General features: G+C 43.2%; 2 protein-coding genes across 2 annotated transcripts; one reads left to right on the top strand and one right to left on the bottom strand.

The window, feature by feature from the left end:
* Nucleotides 1-661: 661 nt before the first annotated feature.
* LOC103184894 (RNA-binding protein 24) lies at nucleotides 662-1,207 on the bottom strand (the record flags this gene model as incomplete). Its single annotated transcript, XM_007903138.2, is given in 2 exon segments — nucleotides 662-716; nucleotides 998-1,207. Coding segments are annotated over 2 exon segments (173 nt in total), but the record flags the coding sequence as incomplete, so codon positions are not given.
* A 7,800-nt stretch (nucleotides 1,208-9,007) lies between these two features.
* On the top strand, nucleotides 9,008-13,518 carry LOC121848158 (RNA-binding protein 24-like). The gene has a single exon (XM_042332562.1). The coding sequence runs from the start codon at nucleotides 11,212-11,214 to the stop codon at nucleotides 11,653-11,655; it is 444 nt and encodes a 147-aa protein (XP_042188496.1). The 5' UTR covers nucleotides 9,008-11,211; the 3' UTR covers nucleotides 11,656-13,518.
* Nucleotides 13,519-21,800: the final 8,282 nt, after the last annotated feature.

Below are 21,800 nucleotides of genomic sequence, written 5' to 3'. Positions count from 1 at the left end.
CAGTTTGCTTGTTTAGCTCTAAACACCACTTCATTAAAAATAAAAAGCACACACAGCTCTATTACACTCTAAGAAATAACGTACATGCAACAGTTAATCACCATTTAGCTTGTTTGTGTGTTTGAGTCTACTGGTTACACAGTTTAAGATCTGCTCATTCCGTAACTATTCCACCTCATATCATCATATTCCTTCTCTCATCATCACCATGTTATCTTAACTGTAAACGACCCCTGTCAGATCAGAAAGAAATACATAGAATTGAGTCAAGCCCAAAGGGGGCACACTTTATTTTCGTAAAAATTATCTTTTAAAAACACCACGTACAGCACAAAGCAACGTGTCTGGAAGGCTGGAAACACATTCAGAACTTGACTCATCCGAGAGGTTGAACAGTAGAACACATTTTAAGTTTATGTTAGCTATTGGAAAAGGGTCATCAATTATAGTTGTCCCAGGATAAATGTATCACAATTAATCTAAACAGACATAGCATTTTATTTAAAGCATGGGATTGGGATTAACACTGGAACTTTCATTAAATGCAGGTTTGTCGATTTTTTTTTGAGGGGAGGGTAGAAATGTTACGGTGCAAATATATCTTGTTAAAGTCAAACAGGAACCAGAATCACAGTAAGTGGAGAGAGGACACCAGACTTACCCATATGGCCTTTGAACAAAAGCTGGGTGTATCTGCTGAACTCCAAAAGTGAAACCTGTCCAGAGAAGAGATCAGGTTGGAAACGTTAACACTGAACAGAAACTAGAAACTTTCTCCCCCACCCACACCAACACCCACCCCAACACACACACGGATAACACACACATGCACCAACTAATATCTTAATGTCAAACTTTTGATCAACCAGTTGACCGTAAAATCATTGTCTCTGCTACTAAATTGCCCTCTTGATTATATCCCCTCTCACTTCCTCCCCTTTGCCAGCAGCAGCTCTGTCGGTCTGTCTGTCTCTCCTCACGGCTGCCCCTCACTCACCTGGTTGCATGATCCTCGGCTTGGCCCCCAGGTAAGCCAGGTTCACGTTGGCTTTCCTGCCGTCTATGATGGGATTGGGATCCTTGCAGGCCCGCTCTGCCGCAGCCCTGTCAGCCATGGTCACCTGCACCAGGGAAACACAAGCGCATCAGTATACAACTCTCATACATACACACACACAGTATACAGCTCCCCCCCCACACACACAGTACAGAGCCCCCCCCCCCCCACACACACACACAGTATACAGCTCCCACACGCACACACACACACACACACAGTATACATCTCCCACACACACATACAGCACCCCCCCACACACACACACACATTATACAGCTCCCACACAAACGCACACACAGTATACAGCTCCCACACACATACGCACAGTATACAGCTCACACACACACACAGTATACAGCTCCCACACAAACGCACACACAGTATACAGCTCCCACACACACATTGTACAGATCCCACACACACGGTATACAGCTCTCTCACACACACACAGCATACAGCTCCCCACACATACACAGCATATAGCTCCAGCCCACACAGCATACAGCTCCCGCACACACACACACACACAGCATACAGCTCCCGCACACACACACACACACACAGCATACAGCTCCCACACACACACAGCATACAGCTCCCACACACACACAGCATACAGCTCCCCACACATACACAGCATATAGCTCCAGCCCACACAGCATACAACTCCCGCACACACACACACAGCGTACAGCTCCCACACACACAGTGTACAGCTCCCACACACACACACAGCATACAGCTCACACACACACACAGTATACAGCTCCCATGCACACATACGTATACAGTATACAGCTCTCACACACACAGAATATACAGCTCCCACACATATACAGCATACAGCTCCCACACACACGCACAGTATATAACTCACACACACGCACAGTATACAGCTCACACACACGCACAGTATACAGCTCCCACGCACACACAGCATACAGCACACACACGCACAGTATACAGCGCTCACACACACAGTATACAGCTCCCACACACACACACACACACACACACAGAGTATACAGCTCCCACGCACACACAGCATACAGCTCACACACATGCTCAGTATACAGTACACACACACACAGTATACAGCTCTAACACACACATAGTATACAGGGCTCACACACATACACAGTATACAGCTCACATTCATACACAATATACAGCTCCCCCACACACACAGTTTACAGCTCCCACACACATACACGGATAGTATACAGTGCTCACATACACAGTAGACAGCTCCCACACATATACAGCATACAGCTCCCACACACACACACACACACAGTATACAGCTCCCACACACACACACAGTATACAGCTCCCACACACACACAGTATGAAGCTCCCACACATACACAGCATACAGCTCCCACACACACACAGTATACAGCTCCCACACACATATGCACACAGTATACAGCTTCCACACACAGTATACAGCTCTCTCACACAAACGCAGTTTCCAGCTCACACACACACGCACAGTATACAGCTCCCACACTCATGCACAGTATACAGCTCTCTCACACACACGCGCACAGTATACAGCTCACACACACACACAGTATACAGCTCACACACACACACAGTATACAGCTCTCTCACACACATACAGTATACAGCTCACACATACACACACAAACATATACAGCTCACACACACAGAATACAGCTCTCACACACACACACACACAGTGTACAGCTCTCACACGCAGTATACAGCTCACACACACAGTACGCAGCTACGTACACACACAGTATACAGCTCATGCACACACACAGTATACAGCTCACGCACACACACAGTATACAGCTCACGCGCACACACATAGTATACAGCTCGCACACACAGTATACAGCATACAGCTCACACACACATGCAGTATACAGCTCACACACACATGCACAGTACACAGCTCACACACACACTCAGTATACAGCACACACACACAGTATACAGCACACACACACAGTATACAGCTCATATACACACACACAATATACAGCTCCCACACACAGAGCATACTGCTCCCACACACACACACAGCATAGAGCTCCCACACACACACACACAATATACAGCTCCCACACAGACACAGTATACAGCTCCCACGCACATATACGCACACAGTATACAGCTGACACACACATACAGTATACAGCTTCCACGCACACACAGTATACAGCTCCCACACACACGCATAGTATACAACTCACACACACGCACAGTATACAGCTCACACACACGCTCAGTATACAGTACACACACACACACAGTATACAACTCTAAGACACACACAGTATACAGCACACACACACGCTCAGTATACAGCACACACACATACGCACACAGTATACAGCTCACACACACATGCACAGTATCCAGCTCACATACATACACAATATACAACGCACACACACAGCTCCCACACGCGCACAGTTTACGGCTCCCACACACATACTCACAAAGTATACAGCTCCCACACACGTGCCCAGTATACAGCTCCCACACACATGCACAGTATACAGCTCACACCTACACACACACAAACAGTATACAGCTCCCACACACACACAGCATACAGCTCCCACACACACACAGTATACAGCTCCACATACACACACACACACACAGTACACAGCTACACACACACACAGTATACAGCTCACACACAGGCGCGCGCAGCACACAGCCCTCTCACACAGGTGCGCGCAGCACACAGCCCTCACAAACAGTCAAGCAGCACACAGCCCTCTCACATGCGCGTGCAGCGCACAGCCCTCTCACACAGGCGTGCAGCGCACAGCAATCTCACACACACGTGCAGCACACAGCCCTCTCACACACGTGCGCGCAGCACATAGCTCTCACACACGCGCGCATACACTGCACACAGCTCTCACACACGCGCGCACACACACACTGTACACAACTCTCACACGCGCGCACACACACTGTACACAGCTCTCACACACGCGCACACACACACACAGTTCACAGCTCCCACATATGCACGCACACACTGTACACAGCTCTCACACACGCACACTGTGCAGTTCTCACACACGCACGCACACAGTACACAGCTCTCACAAACACACACAGTATACAGCGCTCTCACACATACAGTACACAGCACACACCTGTCACACATGCACAGTACACAGCTCTCACACACGCACAGTAAACAGCTCTCACACACGCCCTCACACACGTGCGCACACACTGTACACAGCTCGCACACACTATACACTGCTGTCGCACACGTACGCACACACTGTACATAGCTCTCACACACGTACCACACTGTACACAGCCCACTCCCGCGTGCACACACTGTACACAGCTCTCACACATGCGCGCACACTGTACACAGCTCTCACACAGCACGCGCACACTGTACACAGCTCTCACACGCATGTACGCGCACACACTGTACACAGCTCTCACACACGGGCACAGAGTACACAGCTCTCATGCATGCACACAGCACTGGCGGGGCAGACTCAAAGAGCCAAATGGCCTACTCCTGCTCCTACATGTTGTGTTAGTATACAGCTCACACACACACACACACACACACAGTATACAGCTCTCACACACACAGTACACAGCTCTCACACACACACACACACACACGGTATACAGCCCTCACACACACACATGGTATACAGCTCTCACACACACACGGTATACAGCTCTCACACACACAAACGCACGGTACACAACTCTCTCTCACACACACACGGAATACAGCTCTCACACACACGCACTGTACACACTACGCAGCTCTCACACATACACGCACACACAGTACACAGCTCCCACAAACGCACACAGTACACAGCTCTCACGCATGCACACAGCTCTCTCACACACACACAGAATACAGCTCTCACACACATACTCACACACAGCTCTCTCTCACACACACACACACGGTATACAGCTCTCACACACACACACACACACACGATATACAACTCTCACACACACATACAGTATACAGCTCTCACACACACATGCACAGTATACAGCTCTCACACACACGCGCACAGTATACAGCTCTCACACACACGCGCACAGTATACAGCTCTCACACACACATGCACAGTATACAGCTCTCACACACACGGTATACAGCTATCAACACACACACACACACATGGTACACAGCTCTCTCACACACACACCGTGTACAGCTCTCACACACACATATGGTATACAGGTCTCTCTCACACACACACACACATGGTATACAGCTCTCACACACACACACGGTATACAGCTCTCTCTCACACACACATGGTATACAGCCCTCACACACACAGATGGTATAGAGCTCTCACACACACATGGTATACAGCTTCACACACACGATATACAGCTCTCAGACACACACACACGGTATACAGCTCTCTCTCTCACACACACACACACACAGGTATACAGCCCTCACACACACAGATGGTTTAGAGCTCTCACACACACATGGTATACAGCTTCACACACGCGATATACAGCTCTCAGACACACACACGGTATACAGCTCTCTCTCACACACACACACACACGATATACAACTCTCACACATTATACAGCTCTCACACACACGATATACAACTCTCACACACACACAGTAAACAGCTCTCACACACACATGCATAGTATACAGCTCTCACACACAAGCACATACATGGTATACAGCTATCAATACACACACACAGCTCTCTCACACACACACCGTGTACAGCTCTCACACACACATATGGTATACAGGTCTCTCTCACACACACGGTATACAGCTCTCACACACACACACGGTACACAACTCTCTCACACACACACATGGAATACAGCTCTCACACACACACGCACGCATTGTACATAGCTCTCAAACACGCACGCACTGTACGCAGCTCTCACATGCACACACATAGTACACAGCTCACATAAACGCACACAGTACACAGCTCCCACAAACGCACACACAGTACACAGCTCTCACACCTGCACACAGCTCTCACACACGCACAGTATACAGCTCTCACACACACAGAATACAGCTCTCACACACACACAGTACACAGCTCTCACACACACACAGTACACAGCTCTCACACACACGGTATACAGCTCTCTCTCTCTCACACACACACACACACGGTATACAGCCCTCACACACACACATGGTATACAGCTCTCACACATACACGGCACATACACCCCCCCCCACTCACATACACCCCCGCCTCCCACTCACATACACCCCCCCCACTCACATACACCCCCCCACTCACATACACCCCCCCCACTCACATACACCCCCCCACTCACATACCCCCCCCCACTCACATACACCCCCTCCCACTCACATACACCCCCCCACTCACATACACCCCCCACTCACATACACCCCCCCCCACTCACATACACCCCCCCACTCACATACACCCCCCCCCCACTCACATACACCCCCCCACTCACATACACCCCCCCATCACATACACCCCCCCCCACTCACATACACCCCCCCCCCACTCACATACACCCCCCCACTCACATACACCCCCCCCACTCACTACACACCCCCCCACTCACATACACCCCCCACTCACATACACCCCCCCACTCACATACACCCCCCCCACTCACATACACCCCCCCCACTCACATACACCCCCCCCCACTCACATACACCCCCCCCCACTCACATACACACCCCCCACTCACATACACACCCCCACTCACATACACCCCCCCACTCACATACACCCCTCCCACTCACATACACCCCCCTCCCACTCACATACACCCCCCCCCTCCCACTCACATACACCCCCCCACTCACATACACACCCCCCCACTCACATACACCCCCCCCCACTCACATACACCCCCCCCCACTCACATACACCCCCCCCACTCACATCACACCCCCCCCACTCACATACACCCCCCCACTCACATACACCCCTCCCCACTCACATACACCCCCCCACTCACATACACCCCCCCCCACTCACATACACCCCCCCACTCACATACACCCCCCACTCACATACACCCCCCCCCACTCACATACACCCCCCCCACTCACATACACCCCCCACTCACATACACCCCCCCACTCACATACACCCCCTCCCCACTCACATACACCCCCCCACTCACATACCCCCCCCACTCACATACACCCCCCCCACTCACATACACCCCCCCCACTCACATACACCCCCCCCCCACTCACATACACCCCCCCCACTCACATACACACACCCCCCACTCACATACACCCCCCCCACACATACACCCCCCCCACTCACATACACCCCCCCCCACTCACATACACCCCCCCCACTCACATACACCCCCCACTCACATACACCCCCCCCCCCTTTCCAACGTACCATCATGGCATTCATGGACAGCACTCACAGCCATCGCGCCGGGTTTCTGAAGTGAGACGATGGCAGAGCAACATGTCTTTGCTGCAAAATGTGGGAGACGATATGAATGACTGGAACATAATAACCTGAAGGGATAGACACAGTGCTGTGTGTAAAGGCACAAACGCACACCCAGACAAGCCACCGGGTGTGTGGTGTGTGTATTGTGTGTGTGGTGTGTGTGTGTGTGGTGTGTATTGTGTTGTGTGTGTATGTCTGTGTGTGTGTGTGGTGTATTGTGTGTGTGTAGTGTGTGTGTGTATGTGGTGTATTGTGTGTGTGTATGTGGTGTGTAGTGTGTGTGTGTGTGGTGTATTGTGTGTGTGTGTGTCTGTGTATGTGTGGTGTATTGTGTGTGTGTGGTGTGTATTGTGTGTGGTGTGTGTGGTGTATTGTGTGTGTCTGTGTGTATTGTGTGTGTGTGTCTTTGTGGTGTGTATTGTGTCTGTGTGTGTGTGTGTGTGTGTGTGGTGTATTGTGTGTGTGTGTCTGTGTGGTGTGTCTGTGTATTGTGTCTGTGTGTGTGTCTGTGTGGTGTATTGTGTGTGTGGTGTATTGTGTGTGTGTCTATGTGGTGTGTATTGTGTGTGTGTGTCTGTGTGGTGTGTATTGTGTCAGTGTGTGTGTGTGTGTGTGTGGTGTGTTGTGTGTGTGTGTCTGTGTGGTGTGTATTGTGTCAGTGTGTGTGTGTCTGTGTGGTGTGTATTGTGTGTGTGTGTCTGTGTGGTGTGTATTGTGTCAGTGTGTGTGTATTGTGTGTGTGTGTCTGTGTGGTGTGTATTGTGTCAGTGTGTGTGTGGTGTGTGTGTGTGTCTATGTGGTGTGTATTGTGTCAGTGTGTGTGTGTGTATGTGTGTGTGTGTGTGTGTGTGTGTGTGTGTGTGTGTATTGTGTCTGTGTGTGTTGTGTGGTGTGTGTGTGTGTTGTGTATTGTGTGTGTGTGTGTTTGGTGTATTGTGTCTGTGTGTGTGTGTGGTGTATTGTGTGTGTGTGGTGTATTGTATGTCTGTATTGTGTCAGTGTGTGCGTGTGGTGTGTATTGTGTCTGTGTGTGTGTGTGGTGTGTGTGTCTGTGTGTGTGTATTGTGTCAGTGTGTGTGTGTGTGGTGTGTGTGTGTGTGTGTGGTGTATTGTATGTCTGTATTGTATCAGTGTGTGTTTGGTGTATTGTGTCTGTGTGTGTGTGTTTGGTGTATTGTGTCTGTGTGTGTGTGTGTGGTGTATTGTGTGTGGTGTGTGTGTGTGTGGTGTGTATTGTGTCTGTGTGTGTGTGGTGTGTATTGTGTGTGTCTGTATTGTGTCAGTGTGTGTGTGCCCTTTGCAGTCAGAATAACAACTGCAGTCGAATACGATGGCTGTTGAGCATTGGGGAGAGGGAATTCCGCTGCATCGTTACACTCGACCTGTGTGTACCATATATCCTCTGCTCCAGGATGTTTTATATCAGGAGGAAGCAGTCAGACCGCCACCTCGTTTAAAGGTTTCTGTGGCATGTGTGTTAATTTTGAATGAATCTTATATAGCTGGATATCTTGAGGCTACAATTAAACATGAGCATTGTTCATTACGTGCTTTCCACATCGAATAGATTAGATAACTAACAAGACAGTAAATATATAATTAGTTTATCATTTGATGCATACTTCACTGTTAAATAGAAGGTTCCTACTTGTCTTATTCTGTAAATATTGCAATTTCCTTGTTTCTAAGTTGGGTTTCTCCTGGTCACTAACATTGCTACCAGTTTAGACATCTAGAACAGTAAGGATACCTACTACAGTTTAACAGTATAATTTAAATTGTGGAGAACATGAAAGATCACTTACAAGAAGAAGAAACTACTTGAATGGGCTAAGATTCTGGTGTTAGAAATTGGGGGAAGCACATCTTAGTTTATAGATGTAATAAAGTTGCAAATTTGTTTGTCAGCTGTTGGGATATGTTAATGGGAGTTGATCATTCAACAGCTTTTGGTTTGGGGAATTACCTGATATATATGTTATATAATATATATAGAGAGAGATTTTTATGAATTACTTTTAAAGTTTTCTGTAATATCTCTAGTACCACACATGTACATAAATCTGAGAGTACATTTGGGAGAGGAGGGGCAAGGGAAGAACATTGCAGGAAAAAAATCTTCTAATATATGACTTTATATCAGAACATTGTAGTACCTTCTTAAATTACCAGTAGCAAGTTTATTCTATAAACTTCCTACAGCAAGTATATTCATTAAGGATGATATTTTTATTCTGTACCAAATGCCTTGGAACTCTTTGAATCTGTGTTACACTATATATGTTTTGTGCTATGAAAAACTGATCAATGGTTCCCTGTTGTTTTTCCCTGTGCAGTAATACAAAGGATTGGCCTGGGAAATGAGGAACCTCTGTTACTAGTTCTTTTAGTGAACTGGATTTGCAAGCTAACCACTGAACTTTTCAGCTTCTCCACATTTAGAAGTAGGGTGATATTCAAAAGTATCACAGGATAGTAGGTTTGTACTTAACTGAAGGACAATATCACAGGAAGCAGCTGTAAATTACTTGCCTCAAACAACTGTTGCCGCAGGTCCCAACTTTGTTCTCACTGTGGAATTAGTTCATAGCATCGTTTGGCCAGATACTGGGATCCGTACCCATAGCCGGGAACCTCTAAATGGACAATGGTGACTACAGGTGACATTGACTGATCTAGCGTTTGCGTTGGGTACTGCTGTGTTGGGAAGCCTGGTGAGATCAGGGCGGTTACTCAGGCTGGTGGAATTTGTGTTCAAGCATCATCTGTAGTAGTTTTAAAGCAAAAATCAAAGTAATTCAAGTATTGGTTCTCTGAAAAAAATGCAATTTAACTAGACGTTGCCCCCCTCCTCCAGTGTGACGTTGTTTTCCTCTCACCCCACAATCTCTTTGTCTTTTAGCGTGTGTTTTTTTGCATGTCAGTAGGCGGATCGCTGCAAGCCAGATGATGGGGTCCAGGTCTATATGTTTCGGTTTGCCCAAGAAGTTCCTGTGACCTTTCCTTTGAATGTAATGCACACGTACTGGCGTTCAGTGCTGTGTTTTTGATAGTGTCTGTGTAGCTTCTATTGGAGCCTCTTTGACACGGAATGAGAGCTGCAGTAGAATTCATATGTGTAGAGTGATCTTGCTGTGTGACCATTTGTTTCCCACTTTGTGGTCTGGTTTGTATTTTGTTTGTTTTTTGCCTGTGTTTTACTTTTAATTAGGGTGATGGGGTTGTGGATCTGATATGATATTAATGAGTGCTGAGATTGCATAGCAATACATAGGGTTGCCATGATAAGATTACATCGCAAAAAAATCAATAGAAGCTTGGCCTGTAACTAGTTCTTATTACAGTATAAACAGAGTTCAGTAGTGAAGTCCAAAACTCTGTTTCTTCATAAAAGCTAGTGTAATATTTGCAGACTTATTTGCATATGGTTTCAGCTCATGTTATTGGTAGTGAATAACTTCCTTGATAAATAACCTTAAATTGCTTGCCTATTATTTATTTTAAAAAACCAAATCTTTAAAACCTGCCTTTTTGTATGTAGCAATTTTAATGCACAAAAATGCTTTGTTTCAGTTGACCCATTCCGGTACAGTTACTCAGCCGAGGCTCTTGGGCATAAGTCGGTAATGCATACGATTTATTTAGCCTTGCGTATTGTGGCAACCCTATATGCACAATAACAACTTAGAGAAAGTTTTTATTACACTTTGTGGATGGATCGAACTGCATAGCTCTGGCTTTTCTTTTGCTGACATTTGCTTTTCCTTACCCCACAGGATACCCGCTCACTATGTCTATCCACAGGCTTTCATGCAACCCGGGGTTGTGATCCCCCACGTGCAGCCCGCGGCCGCTGCCAGCCCTTACATCGACTACACGGGCACTGCGTACGCGCAGTACTCCGCAGCCACAGCAGCTGCTGCCGCCGCCGCCTACGAACAATATCCATACGCCGCGTCCCCAGCCGCAGCCGCAGCTGCAGGATACGTCACCGCCGCTGGGTACAGTTATGCAGTCCAGCAGCCCATGCCCAGCCAAGGTCCTGGGGCAGCAGCGGCTGCAGCCTTCAGTCAGTACCAACCACAGCAGCTGCAGACCGATCGCATGCAATAACAATAGGAGTTTTTTTTTATTTAAAAAAAACTACAAAAGTGCACACTACTTTTAGAATCAGGAAATCATATATATTCCAGAAACTCCAACCAGTACCATCTGCAGCATGCAATAATAACGGACGCAAAACAAACAAAAAGTTCACTACTTTCTGATTGTGAAAACAAAATCCCATCGCAGCGTTTTGATTCCTACCAACAACTGCGCTGCACACTGTCACACCACACAAAACAAATCCTTGAAACAGCAGAAAACGTGTTGTGTTTACTAGCAGGAGAAACGTAAGATGCAAGTCCACAGCCTTCAACCAGCCTGCAACATTATGCATTAATCACGGGACGTAACATAGTGTAATTGCCTTATGCAAACCTTTTCTGCATTCAGGGAGAACGCCGCAATATTTTCAGCTTTCAGGCCCTGTCACAACTGCAGGAGCTGCATGCAATAATACTGGGACATGCAATAATGATAATAAATAAATGAAATGTGCACATCAGGGTTTAGTGAAATACAGAGACAATTCTGCATTACGGTAACAACTACCTTTTGAATTTCAAAGCACTGAATGTTAATCTCATTTTTTTAAAAAAAAGTCTGACCTATGCAAAGTATTTCAGAGATATTTGATATCTGTTGAGGGCTTCGAACAATCAAGCTTATGACCATGTGGGGGTGATGGACAGGTACCGAATTTATTTTCTCCACCCCCCCCCCCCCTTCTCTGCATGAGTGGAACTTGGAGCGAGCAAGTGATCTGGAATTAATGGGCAGAACAGCTGTGTGGACAATCGACAAGGCAGACCGTTCTGGAAATACACATCACTTGTGCTTGTTTGATGACCTGTCACATTTTAATCCCCATCCTGTTTCACTTTTGGGAAACTTTAACTGCTGCTGTCAGCTATTTGGATTCTGAAATAGAATCAGCCCCTGACAATAACAGTCTCCTCTTTCTGTTTTATTGCATCTGTCCATGATTGTTGATTTGGAAGCAAAAAGAAACAAAATAGTGAATTTTAAATAGTCATTGGTTTAAACTGTGCCTTATAAAAAATATTGTTAAACTATTTTAAAATTATTTATTGTAAAGGTTTTTACAACGCTGCGCACTGTAGAAGGGAACTTAAGTGCGGAACTATATATGTGTTCAGCTCATTGCAGATAAATTATTAAGTAGGTATTAGTTTATAATGTTAAACCATATCAGAATATGCAACCAAAAATGTTGACTTCAGTTTATTTAAAATATTTCTATCTGACGCACTATTCAATGGTATCGTTATTTTGACAGTTGTCAATTTTAGGATGTTAAATTAATATTTACTCTTTAGACTTTTTCCAAATGTTATAAGCTGTACACAGACAGACCTCTGGCGTTCGGAATTTAGAGATGACTAACTTTTTGCATTTATGTTGAAATATTTTAAACCATTATTCTGCTTGCTAGAAAGTTGCAATTGCTGCTCTGTAGCCTGTTTTAACCCTCGAGTGCTTGCTGACATCATGTTTTTATCCTATATCTGCAAGCAGGATAAATAATGTAAATGTAGTTTTTTATATATATATACTTGAAGGAAAAAAAATCTAAGATTTTCTTACAAGGGAAAGACAACCAAGGATTTTAGAGACTTTTTTTCATGTCACTGGACTAATTTAAAGTATTCAGGCAAATGGAGCCAGTGTTATTCAAATAATTATGTAAAGTCCTGTTGGTATTACATTTCTATAACAATGTAAACTGATTTATAGTAACTCCATCTTCTAATAAATACACTGACTTTTTTTTAAAATCATTCAAAACTGGAAGTACTGGTATTTGTTTTGACAAATGGTTTACATTAAACTTGTTTTTATTTGAATTGAGAACTGTTTCCTTTATCATTACACCATGAATATGGAACAAGTGTGAAGCGCTTGTCAGCAATATAAAAAAAACTAAAGGCAAGATATTTGGTCCGTGAATGAGACCAGCTCTTGATTTCTGTTGTATAGTGCCTATTTCGCCCACAAATATATGGTCAATTCACTTTACAGTCTATTCTGTGAAGGCTTTGAGATGTTGAGAAGACGTGAAAAGCGCTATATCAAATGCAAGGATTACTTTATTATTATTTGGGATGTATAGTGCCTATTTGGGGTGCTTGTGGTATCACTGTGTTTAAATTTTAATTTAGTTTTTGCAACAACATCTCCAAAGATTGTAGGGTTTATACTTGAAGCGCCTATCATTTTACCGCTCGAGTAAGTGGAAACATGAGCTACCGCAATACCATTGCTGTGTTTATTGATTTTAGTGTAAAAAGGGCCAGAATGCCATGGGAGATCACATCATTCAATAAATCTTTCATGTTTAAGCGCTCCGAGACTCTACACCGTGTGAAGGGCGCTATATAAATACAAGTTGTTGTTGTTTAGCAATGCTCAGCTTTCCTACTCTTTGGAAAGTGGATTCAAAATTGTTAGCAAGAGGTAAAATGCCAATTCAGCATTTTAATACCTTATCGTAGCTAATCAAGTCCCTATCCTCAAAAAACCTTCTCTGGATCCATCGCTGCTCTCAAATTACCGCTCCATTTCCAACCTCCCTTTCGTTTCCAAATTCCTGGAATGAGTAATTGCTTACCGGCTTCTGTGCTCACAGCACAGAAACAGCCTTAAGTCAAAGTGACATGACATTTTGTCCAACTGTGACCAGGGCTCCCTCTGTCTTCTCACCATCCTTGACCTCTCTGCTGCCTCTGACACTGTTGACCATACTATCCTCCTCCACGACCTCTCCCTCAATTTTCATGGTTCAGATCTACTTTCACGCGGTCTCTACTTTGTCTCCACAAATAACATTTCACCCAGCCTTCAGACCATCTTGTGTGGCGTTCCTCAGTACTCTGTCATTGGTCCTCTCCTCTACAACATCTACATGTTCCCTCTTGGTGGCATCAACTGCAGACATGGGGTCAATTTCCACATGTACCGTATGACACCCAATTCTATCTTTCAGCCTCCAAGCTCAACTCTAGGACCACTGCTGTCCTGACAGAATGTCTTTCGGAAATCAAGTCCTGGATGAAAGCTAACTTGCTCCAGTTGAACGTCAACAAGAGTGACGCACTCCTGATTGACTCCTGTCAGTACCTATTATGTTTCAACAATGTGATGCGGTGATACATGAAATGCAAAGATTGTTATTAGCTTATTGGATGATAACTCAATCAAGGTAGCCATCCTTAGTGTTGCTGAGACTGAGTCAATACAGCCTCAGCTCCTAGCATCCCCTGCTGTGGATTGTTTTCAAAGAGCAGCAAATGATGTTGAGAATTGAGGCTCTTTGAACAAACAGCAGGACTATTTTTGGAGCCTTTCATTTTTACGCCTGATGGAAAACAGCAAACTTAGCATTAGTATTCACCCACAAGCTATGTTAATGCCCAATGACACTTTGCTGTTTGAGTTTAAGTCGATGTTAGACAGTTACCTCCAGTGACCTAAAACGTAATTGAACTATTACTATAGGTCAGATCTAATATGCTCCATATTCTGTAACTAAGTCTCAATGTCTCCTGCATCATGCTTCATGTTTAGATTAGATTTTAATACCACTGATAAACATAATATGTTTAAGCTAATAATATGTTTCTGCTCAGTTATTTTGTACATTTTGAAAAGTGCTATCTTTTCTGTACAATAAGCATTTACAAAAATACACAACCACTACGCTTTACAGTGAACCATGTGATAGTCCTCCAGACTTGCAATATCAAAGTAAAAGATTATTATTATATACCATAATATGTACTTCATCAAAGAATACAGATATATTTGTGTGATGTGTTGTAACTCCTGTACATTGCACTTAATGGACACTGAGGTTCAGTTTTTCACAAACAACATTGTTGAGCAGAAGATGTAGACATCTTTTGAGATGCCAAAATCCAACCCAACATCTGGATCAATATATTTATGAAACTATGACCTGGGGTATACTTCAATGGGGCACCACATCTGGTGAACTATTCTAGAATCCCAGAAGAGATAGAACCATTGGGCTGCAGATTCCCTATCTGTGCACAAGGAATGAAGAACTGAGATGGGGGAAGAAAAGATGTGCCAGACATACTAAGTGGTAGATGAAACAACCATTTACTCAAATGCATTGATAAGTAGTGCAAGTAAATCAATATGTTTCAGTGCTTCCCTTTATGGCACTTGAGTTGATTTAATTTGCTGAGCTTTTACATAGTGATTTGGAAAAAGTGCTAAAACATAAAGTTAAATCAGAGGCAATGCAACACTGCTAGCGTTTGAAATATCTTATTGAACAAAACCTATTTGATTATTTCACAGATGCCTCCAGGGGACTGGGCTGCTAAAATGCGGTAGGAGTGAACTGGTCAGTGGGTCAGAAACCAGAGGGCATAAATTTAAGATCATCAGAGGGAGAGGTTAGGAGAATTTTATTTTACACACAAATGGTTATTAGGACATGAAATGGCCCTACCAAACTAATGTGGTTGAAGCAGAATCCATAATAGCTTCTAAATGGGATTTGGACAAATATTTGAGAAGATAATATGAAAGGGTTTGGGGAAAGGGCAAGGGAGTGGGACTGAATGGATAGTTCTTTCAGAGAGCCGGAACAAGCATCAATGGGCCAAATGGCTTCCTTTTGTGTTACACGATTCTGATTCTAAGAGATCCTCTATTACTCTGTGAATACTCCATATGGAGGCACCAGCGTGAGCGTTTCAAAAAGCATTCATCTCTGGTTCCCAGAGCCCTGTACACTACCCTTGTTAAAGTGACTTTCATACAAAAATATATTTGTCCGTTCTTTAATGCACACTGAATGTACAAAGTTCCACCTCATTGGAGCGTGGCTTCCTGCGCTGTGTCTTTCTTGCATGTCACCAGTACAATCATTTGCTTCATTTGAATAAGGTGAAGTGTCTTGTTTGTATGATAAAGCCAGTACAGTACATTAGCTAACATAGGATCATAGCAGGTGATTAAATATCTTCATTTAAATTAAAACAGGTGGACTAAAATGGAGTGTGATTTGTATCAGTGGTAACTATAAGCTATGTATAAACAAAAGAAACTGTCTGCGTTAAGCCCCTTCCCCCTACCTCCCACCCACTATTACATTCCCAAAATGGCATTAAAAGTAGTAAGGTGGTAGGTGAGTAGAAAGTTCAGACGCCACATTTGGTTTTAAGACAGAGGATGTGTTCTGCACGAGCAATCCAGGACACCAAATGTGTTCTCCTGCAAACCTAAAATATTAACCTCACAAAACATGTCTATGTAGAACAATGCCATACAATATGTGTGTTTGAGCATTTGTACCATTCCTGCCACTTAAAAAAAACTAAGATCCTGCCACAACCTATTGGGTAAATACACCCCTTGGAACAGCAATAGGCCTGACAGACCAATGGGTACTGTTTCAATTCCTGGTTTGTGGTGAGCTATCTGATCTCAGTCAGTCAGAGACCTAATTTAGCTGCAAAGTCTCTGATCAGTATTCAGGGGGGAACCTGTTGGAAGGTGAACATCTGTGGTCAGGACCGGGCTTGGATGGGTTTATGCCCACTGTCAAGGCTCAAACATGCTGAATGGCCACATGCTGCAGCTCCCGGAGGGAACCCAGGGATTCATAACCCAGTGGAAATGAAAGGAAGTTAAAATACCTTCGGAAAGGCAGAATAATTGAGAAGGCTTTGTATTGGTTTATCCTGATGTAGTACTTTAATAACATCAGCTTTAACCTATTTATTCTAATTGAATCAATTACAACCACAAGCCACATTGAGTTAGAGTCCAATTAATATATTGGCTATTCTTTTCCCCTTCAGTTCTGGGAAAGGCTGCTACAGTTTGGCTCACTCTCTTAAAATTTAACATCATGACAAATTTCAGACTTAAATTCAGTGTTGATACTACCGTTCTTTTTGGGAGACAGAGTAAATGATTCATGTTTAAATGGGAGATATGATACTTAGGAAGGTTATTAATAGCTTATGCAGAAAAGGCAGCAGCATTTTATTCCTGATACTTAAAAAAAATTCATCAATAAAAAAAAACTCACTTTGAAGTTCTCAATATTATATAGGAAACCTTCCAAATACCTGACAAGGCTGAGAATAATGAAATGCTCATTGTCAGACATGGTAGAAAATGTATCCTCTTCAATGTTATGCCCGGTTTATATCACAGACGAGTTTGATTCACCGAAGGTGGGAGCCATGTGCATATAATAATACTAATAATCCTTACATTTGGTTTAACGCTTTTCATGTCAGGAAGAGCTTCACAGGATGTACTATAAACTGTAGTGACTGTTTTTGCAGCAAGCTGTACACGTAGCTTGGTAGACATGCTGAATAGACATACTAAAGATTGAATTATGGAAAAAACGACTGAACAACAACAACAAGATTCCATTTATAAAGCGCCTTTCACGTCAGGAGGACTGAAGTCCTTGCTGTAAATACTCATCCTTCTCAGTCACTGGTACCAGTCCCTTTAAGATATTAGCCCAGACGTTCACTTTCCTGTTATCTCCCATGTCCAGCTGAAGAACAAAGGAGGAAGCACATCAGACAGCAGAACTGAAAGGTAATTACTCAGTTATATGCTTCAATGAGTCCAAACAGTGATTGCAGAAAGGCCCAACGTCTCCACTAAAGTTCTCACATTCTTGAGAAATAAAAGAACACAAGTTGGTGATGCAGACAAAGAGCCTGTGCAAAATCCCCTCAATTAGCAGGAAGTTACAGAAGGGCCAAATCATATTGGTGTTGTATTTCCGAATGAGTGTGTCTGGGATCTGTTAGTGAAACACTAGCAATGGCAACGGATGATCCAGATTAGCTTTGGACGCAGATTAAACATATTGCTCGTCTGCCATGGAGCAAACCATAGCCAAACGCAAGAACTCACAAAGCTCTGCTTTACTTAATATAATGATTGAAATGTCTGTGTGCACATCCATGTTCTGCAATATATAAACTCACTGTTTTGATTTGGAGGCTCTTGTGGTGGAGTCCCTTTGATATACAGAGCTGGGTTGGTTGCATGGTGTTTAAATGGAAATACAAACATAGTGCAGAAATACAGTCAATGAACAGATTTCCACGCAACTTATAATGCGATCAGACACCCATCCAAACTGTGATCAAGGCACCTTAATGTCTTTCTTTTCTTTGCTCCAGAAGTAAACCTGAAAGGTTACAATGCAAAATTGCATCCACAATTCAGATCCAGTTGTATTCTCTTAAGGGCCGGAAATTTGCCAGGCTGGGTGCAATTTTGGAAAGCATTCGTGAATTCAGCCTGCAAGCAGATTTTCTGCAAATTCTTGGAATTGCAGAGATTCAATCTCTAAATTAAAAATGGATTTAAGACCGTTTCCAAAATTCTGCATGTTCTTAAATTTTAAGGCTAAGTCTTCAACTAAAGAACATGAGAAATATCAGGTCACATGGTTTATAGATCCAGTATAACCAGAAAATTAAATACCTAGCTGATGTTCTATAGACACAGTCAATCCATTACAGTATATCTGTGAAGCGCTTTGAAACAGTTTAGTCAAAGTTTAGTCCTTGATTAGTTCAATGAAAGCATCCTTTTGGAAGCTCACTCAGCTTTATATTTTAACTTAGTGCAATTAAAATTCTCCTCTGTGCCAACTTGCTAATAATTACTTGTGAAGAACTTTGAAATATTCTGATGATATAAGTGCCTTATAGAATACAAGTATTACAAGTATTTCCTAATTTTAATTCCTTGTCAATTTCCTATTTGTTTTACTGAGGTGCTGCAGAGCAATCAGGAACATCAGCAACTTGTTTTTACATTTAAATGGCTTTCACTTCACTTAGGGCAATGGCGCCCAATTCTCAATTCCTAATTTCTTTCTGTTTGTCACAGATTTACACCCAATTGGCCTCTGATTTGATCTGACTCTGATCTCCCATCATCCAGAACTAAATTTCCTATTCAATAACTTTAAGATACTCATTTGTGAGAATTCTAACCCTCTTCCTCCACTTACTGTGGTGCCCCTATGTGATTTTTTTTACTAATTGGGTTCAGGAGATTCACACCTGACAGCAGCATGTCAACAGTGAAAGGGTTAAATATTTTACCATGTTAACTTATCCACTTCTTTATGCTTGATTTATGGAAGATGTTCTATTTTAATAAATGGATTCAAGAGACAACTAGAAATGTTTCTGGAGAAAAAGGGATTTTCTAAGGTGAGAAACAGCAATGAGAGATCATAGGTGTAGATGTGGGGTTGAGATCAACCAAAAATTGTGGGAATTTCCTAAAACTTCCTTTGTTCCCGTGAGGAATATGGGAAATTATGCTTTTGGCGCAAATTATAAAACTTGCTGAAAATTATGCAAATCACTTTGGTTCTGAAATTGCAGTTAAAGATCACATCAGGAAACAAACCAAACGTATGATTTAGGCGTAAAAAAGACACTTTTTTGATTTGTAACACAGTTCCCACCCTCTTCCTTTGCCTGAGTAATATTTTTTTCCTTCTTTAGTTTCCCAGATCATAGTAACTTGTCTTCTCTTTCACTGGGGAATCACTGCAAATGACTGCCAGTTTACAACAACAACAAAATTACATCTTTCACATCGGGAGGATGTCCCAATGCGCTGGACATTCAGTGTATCGGGCCCAAGCTTTAAGCACAGAACTAATCAAGGAGAGGATATGGCCTGCAAAGTTGTGGATAATATATAACTTATGGAGGGTCGAGCTTGGGAGGCTGGGAGTGCATTGGAGAAATCAAGTCAAAAGTCAATAAATAACCTATATGTGAGGCAATTTACAAATTTTATAATGATTTCTGAGTGCTAATTAGCAAGTTTTATCTCTATATTTTACCATGTGAAAAAATAACACCACTCAGTAAAATAACAATGATTACTACTTCTGAGTATCTAACCAGAGTTGCTTTACCACAGGAACTAGGATTTTTTTTTATATGAGACTTCATTATTTATTGTGCTCATACACAGTGCCAGATACTATGGTTGCTGAGAGCTTGCAATGACACATGAAGTAACATTCATGGGTGCACTTTGTGTTTCACAAAGTATATGATTCTGCATAAGACATGGCTCTTCTTAATCGTATTAATCTGAGTACTTACAGTTTCATATTGATTGGGTAGGCTAGACCAAACCCCTCGGGATCTCTGACACTCCCAGCAGATGCTTGAAAGAGTACAGATGTCTAAAGAATTTTGTAAGCTTTTCTGAAACAAATGCAATTGTGTGCTGTAAATGTGCAGCTGGTTCCGTGCAGCTTCATGCATTGTTATATTTTACATGTAATATTTTACATCTATACATATACTGTGCAGGGCAAATGTTTCCCTCCACCCTGCAAAACGTACTTCAGATAATGCACACATACCCTTATTGAACCCCACCCCTATAAGGGTACCACAGATAATGCAACATAGCTTTATTGAACCCCACCCTTTTGTAAACGTACCACAGATAATGCAACAAAACCTTATTTAACTGCACTCCCTGCAATGTACTGCAGATAATCAACATGTAGCTTGATTGACACAATATTATAAATCCACAAATATTTTGCTAATGTATTTAAATTTGATTCAAGCACTTTGTTTCTGGAATACTTCCAAATATGGATGCTGTAAATACCACTGGAATCAGTATACATTATAGAGAAAATACCTTTAAGGTCAAGGAATGCCAAATGAATTCGCCGAATTCAAATGCAAGGTAATCGGTATTGATACGAGAAAGAATAAACATGTGCAAACAAATAAGATAATGTCCATTAGCAGACAAAGAGAACAAACAGGATTTGGTGACCACTCACTGAAGATATCTCCAGCTAAAGTGAAGCTGTCAATAAAACTATGAAAGTAGGTTGCATCTTGGGGGCATTTCGCCCACAAAATATACAGTCAATACACTTTATATTTATTCTGTGAAGCACTTTGGGACGTCTCGAAGACGTGATAAGGCGCTATATCAAATGCAAGGATTATTATTATTATTTGGCTATAATTTGAAATAAATTATTTGAACTCCGCATAGATAATTGGTGAATATTTGGAATATTGTGCACCATTTGAGCAGACAAC

Source organism: Callorhinchus milii, unplaced genomic scaffold, assembly GCF_018977255.1.
Source record: "Callorhinchus milii isolate IMCB2004 unplaced genomic scaffold, IMCB_Cmil_1.0 Scaffold2, whole genome shotgun sequence".
NCBI classification, from domain to species: domain Eukaryota; kingdom Metazoa; phylum Chordata; class Chondrichthyes; order Chimaeriformes; family Callorhinchidae; genus Callorhinchus; species Callorhinchus milii.
The sequence above is the reverse complement of the archived record's forward strand: the minus strand, read 5'-3'. Positions and strand labels throughout refer to the sequence as shown.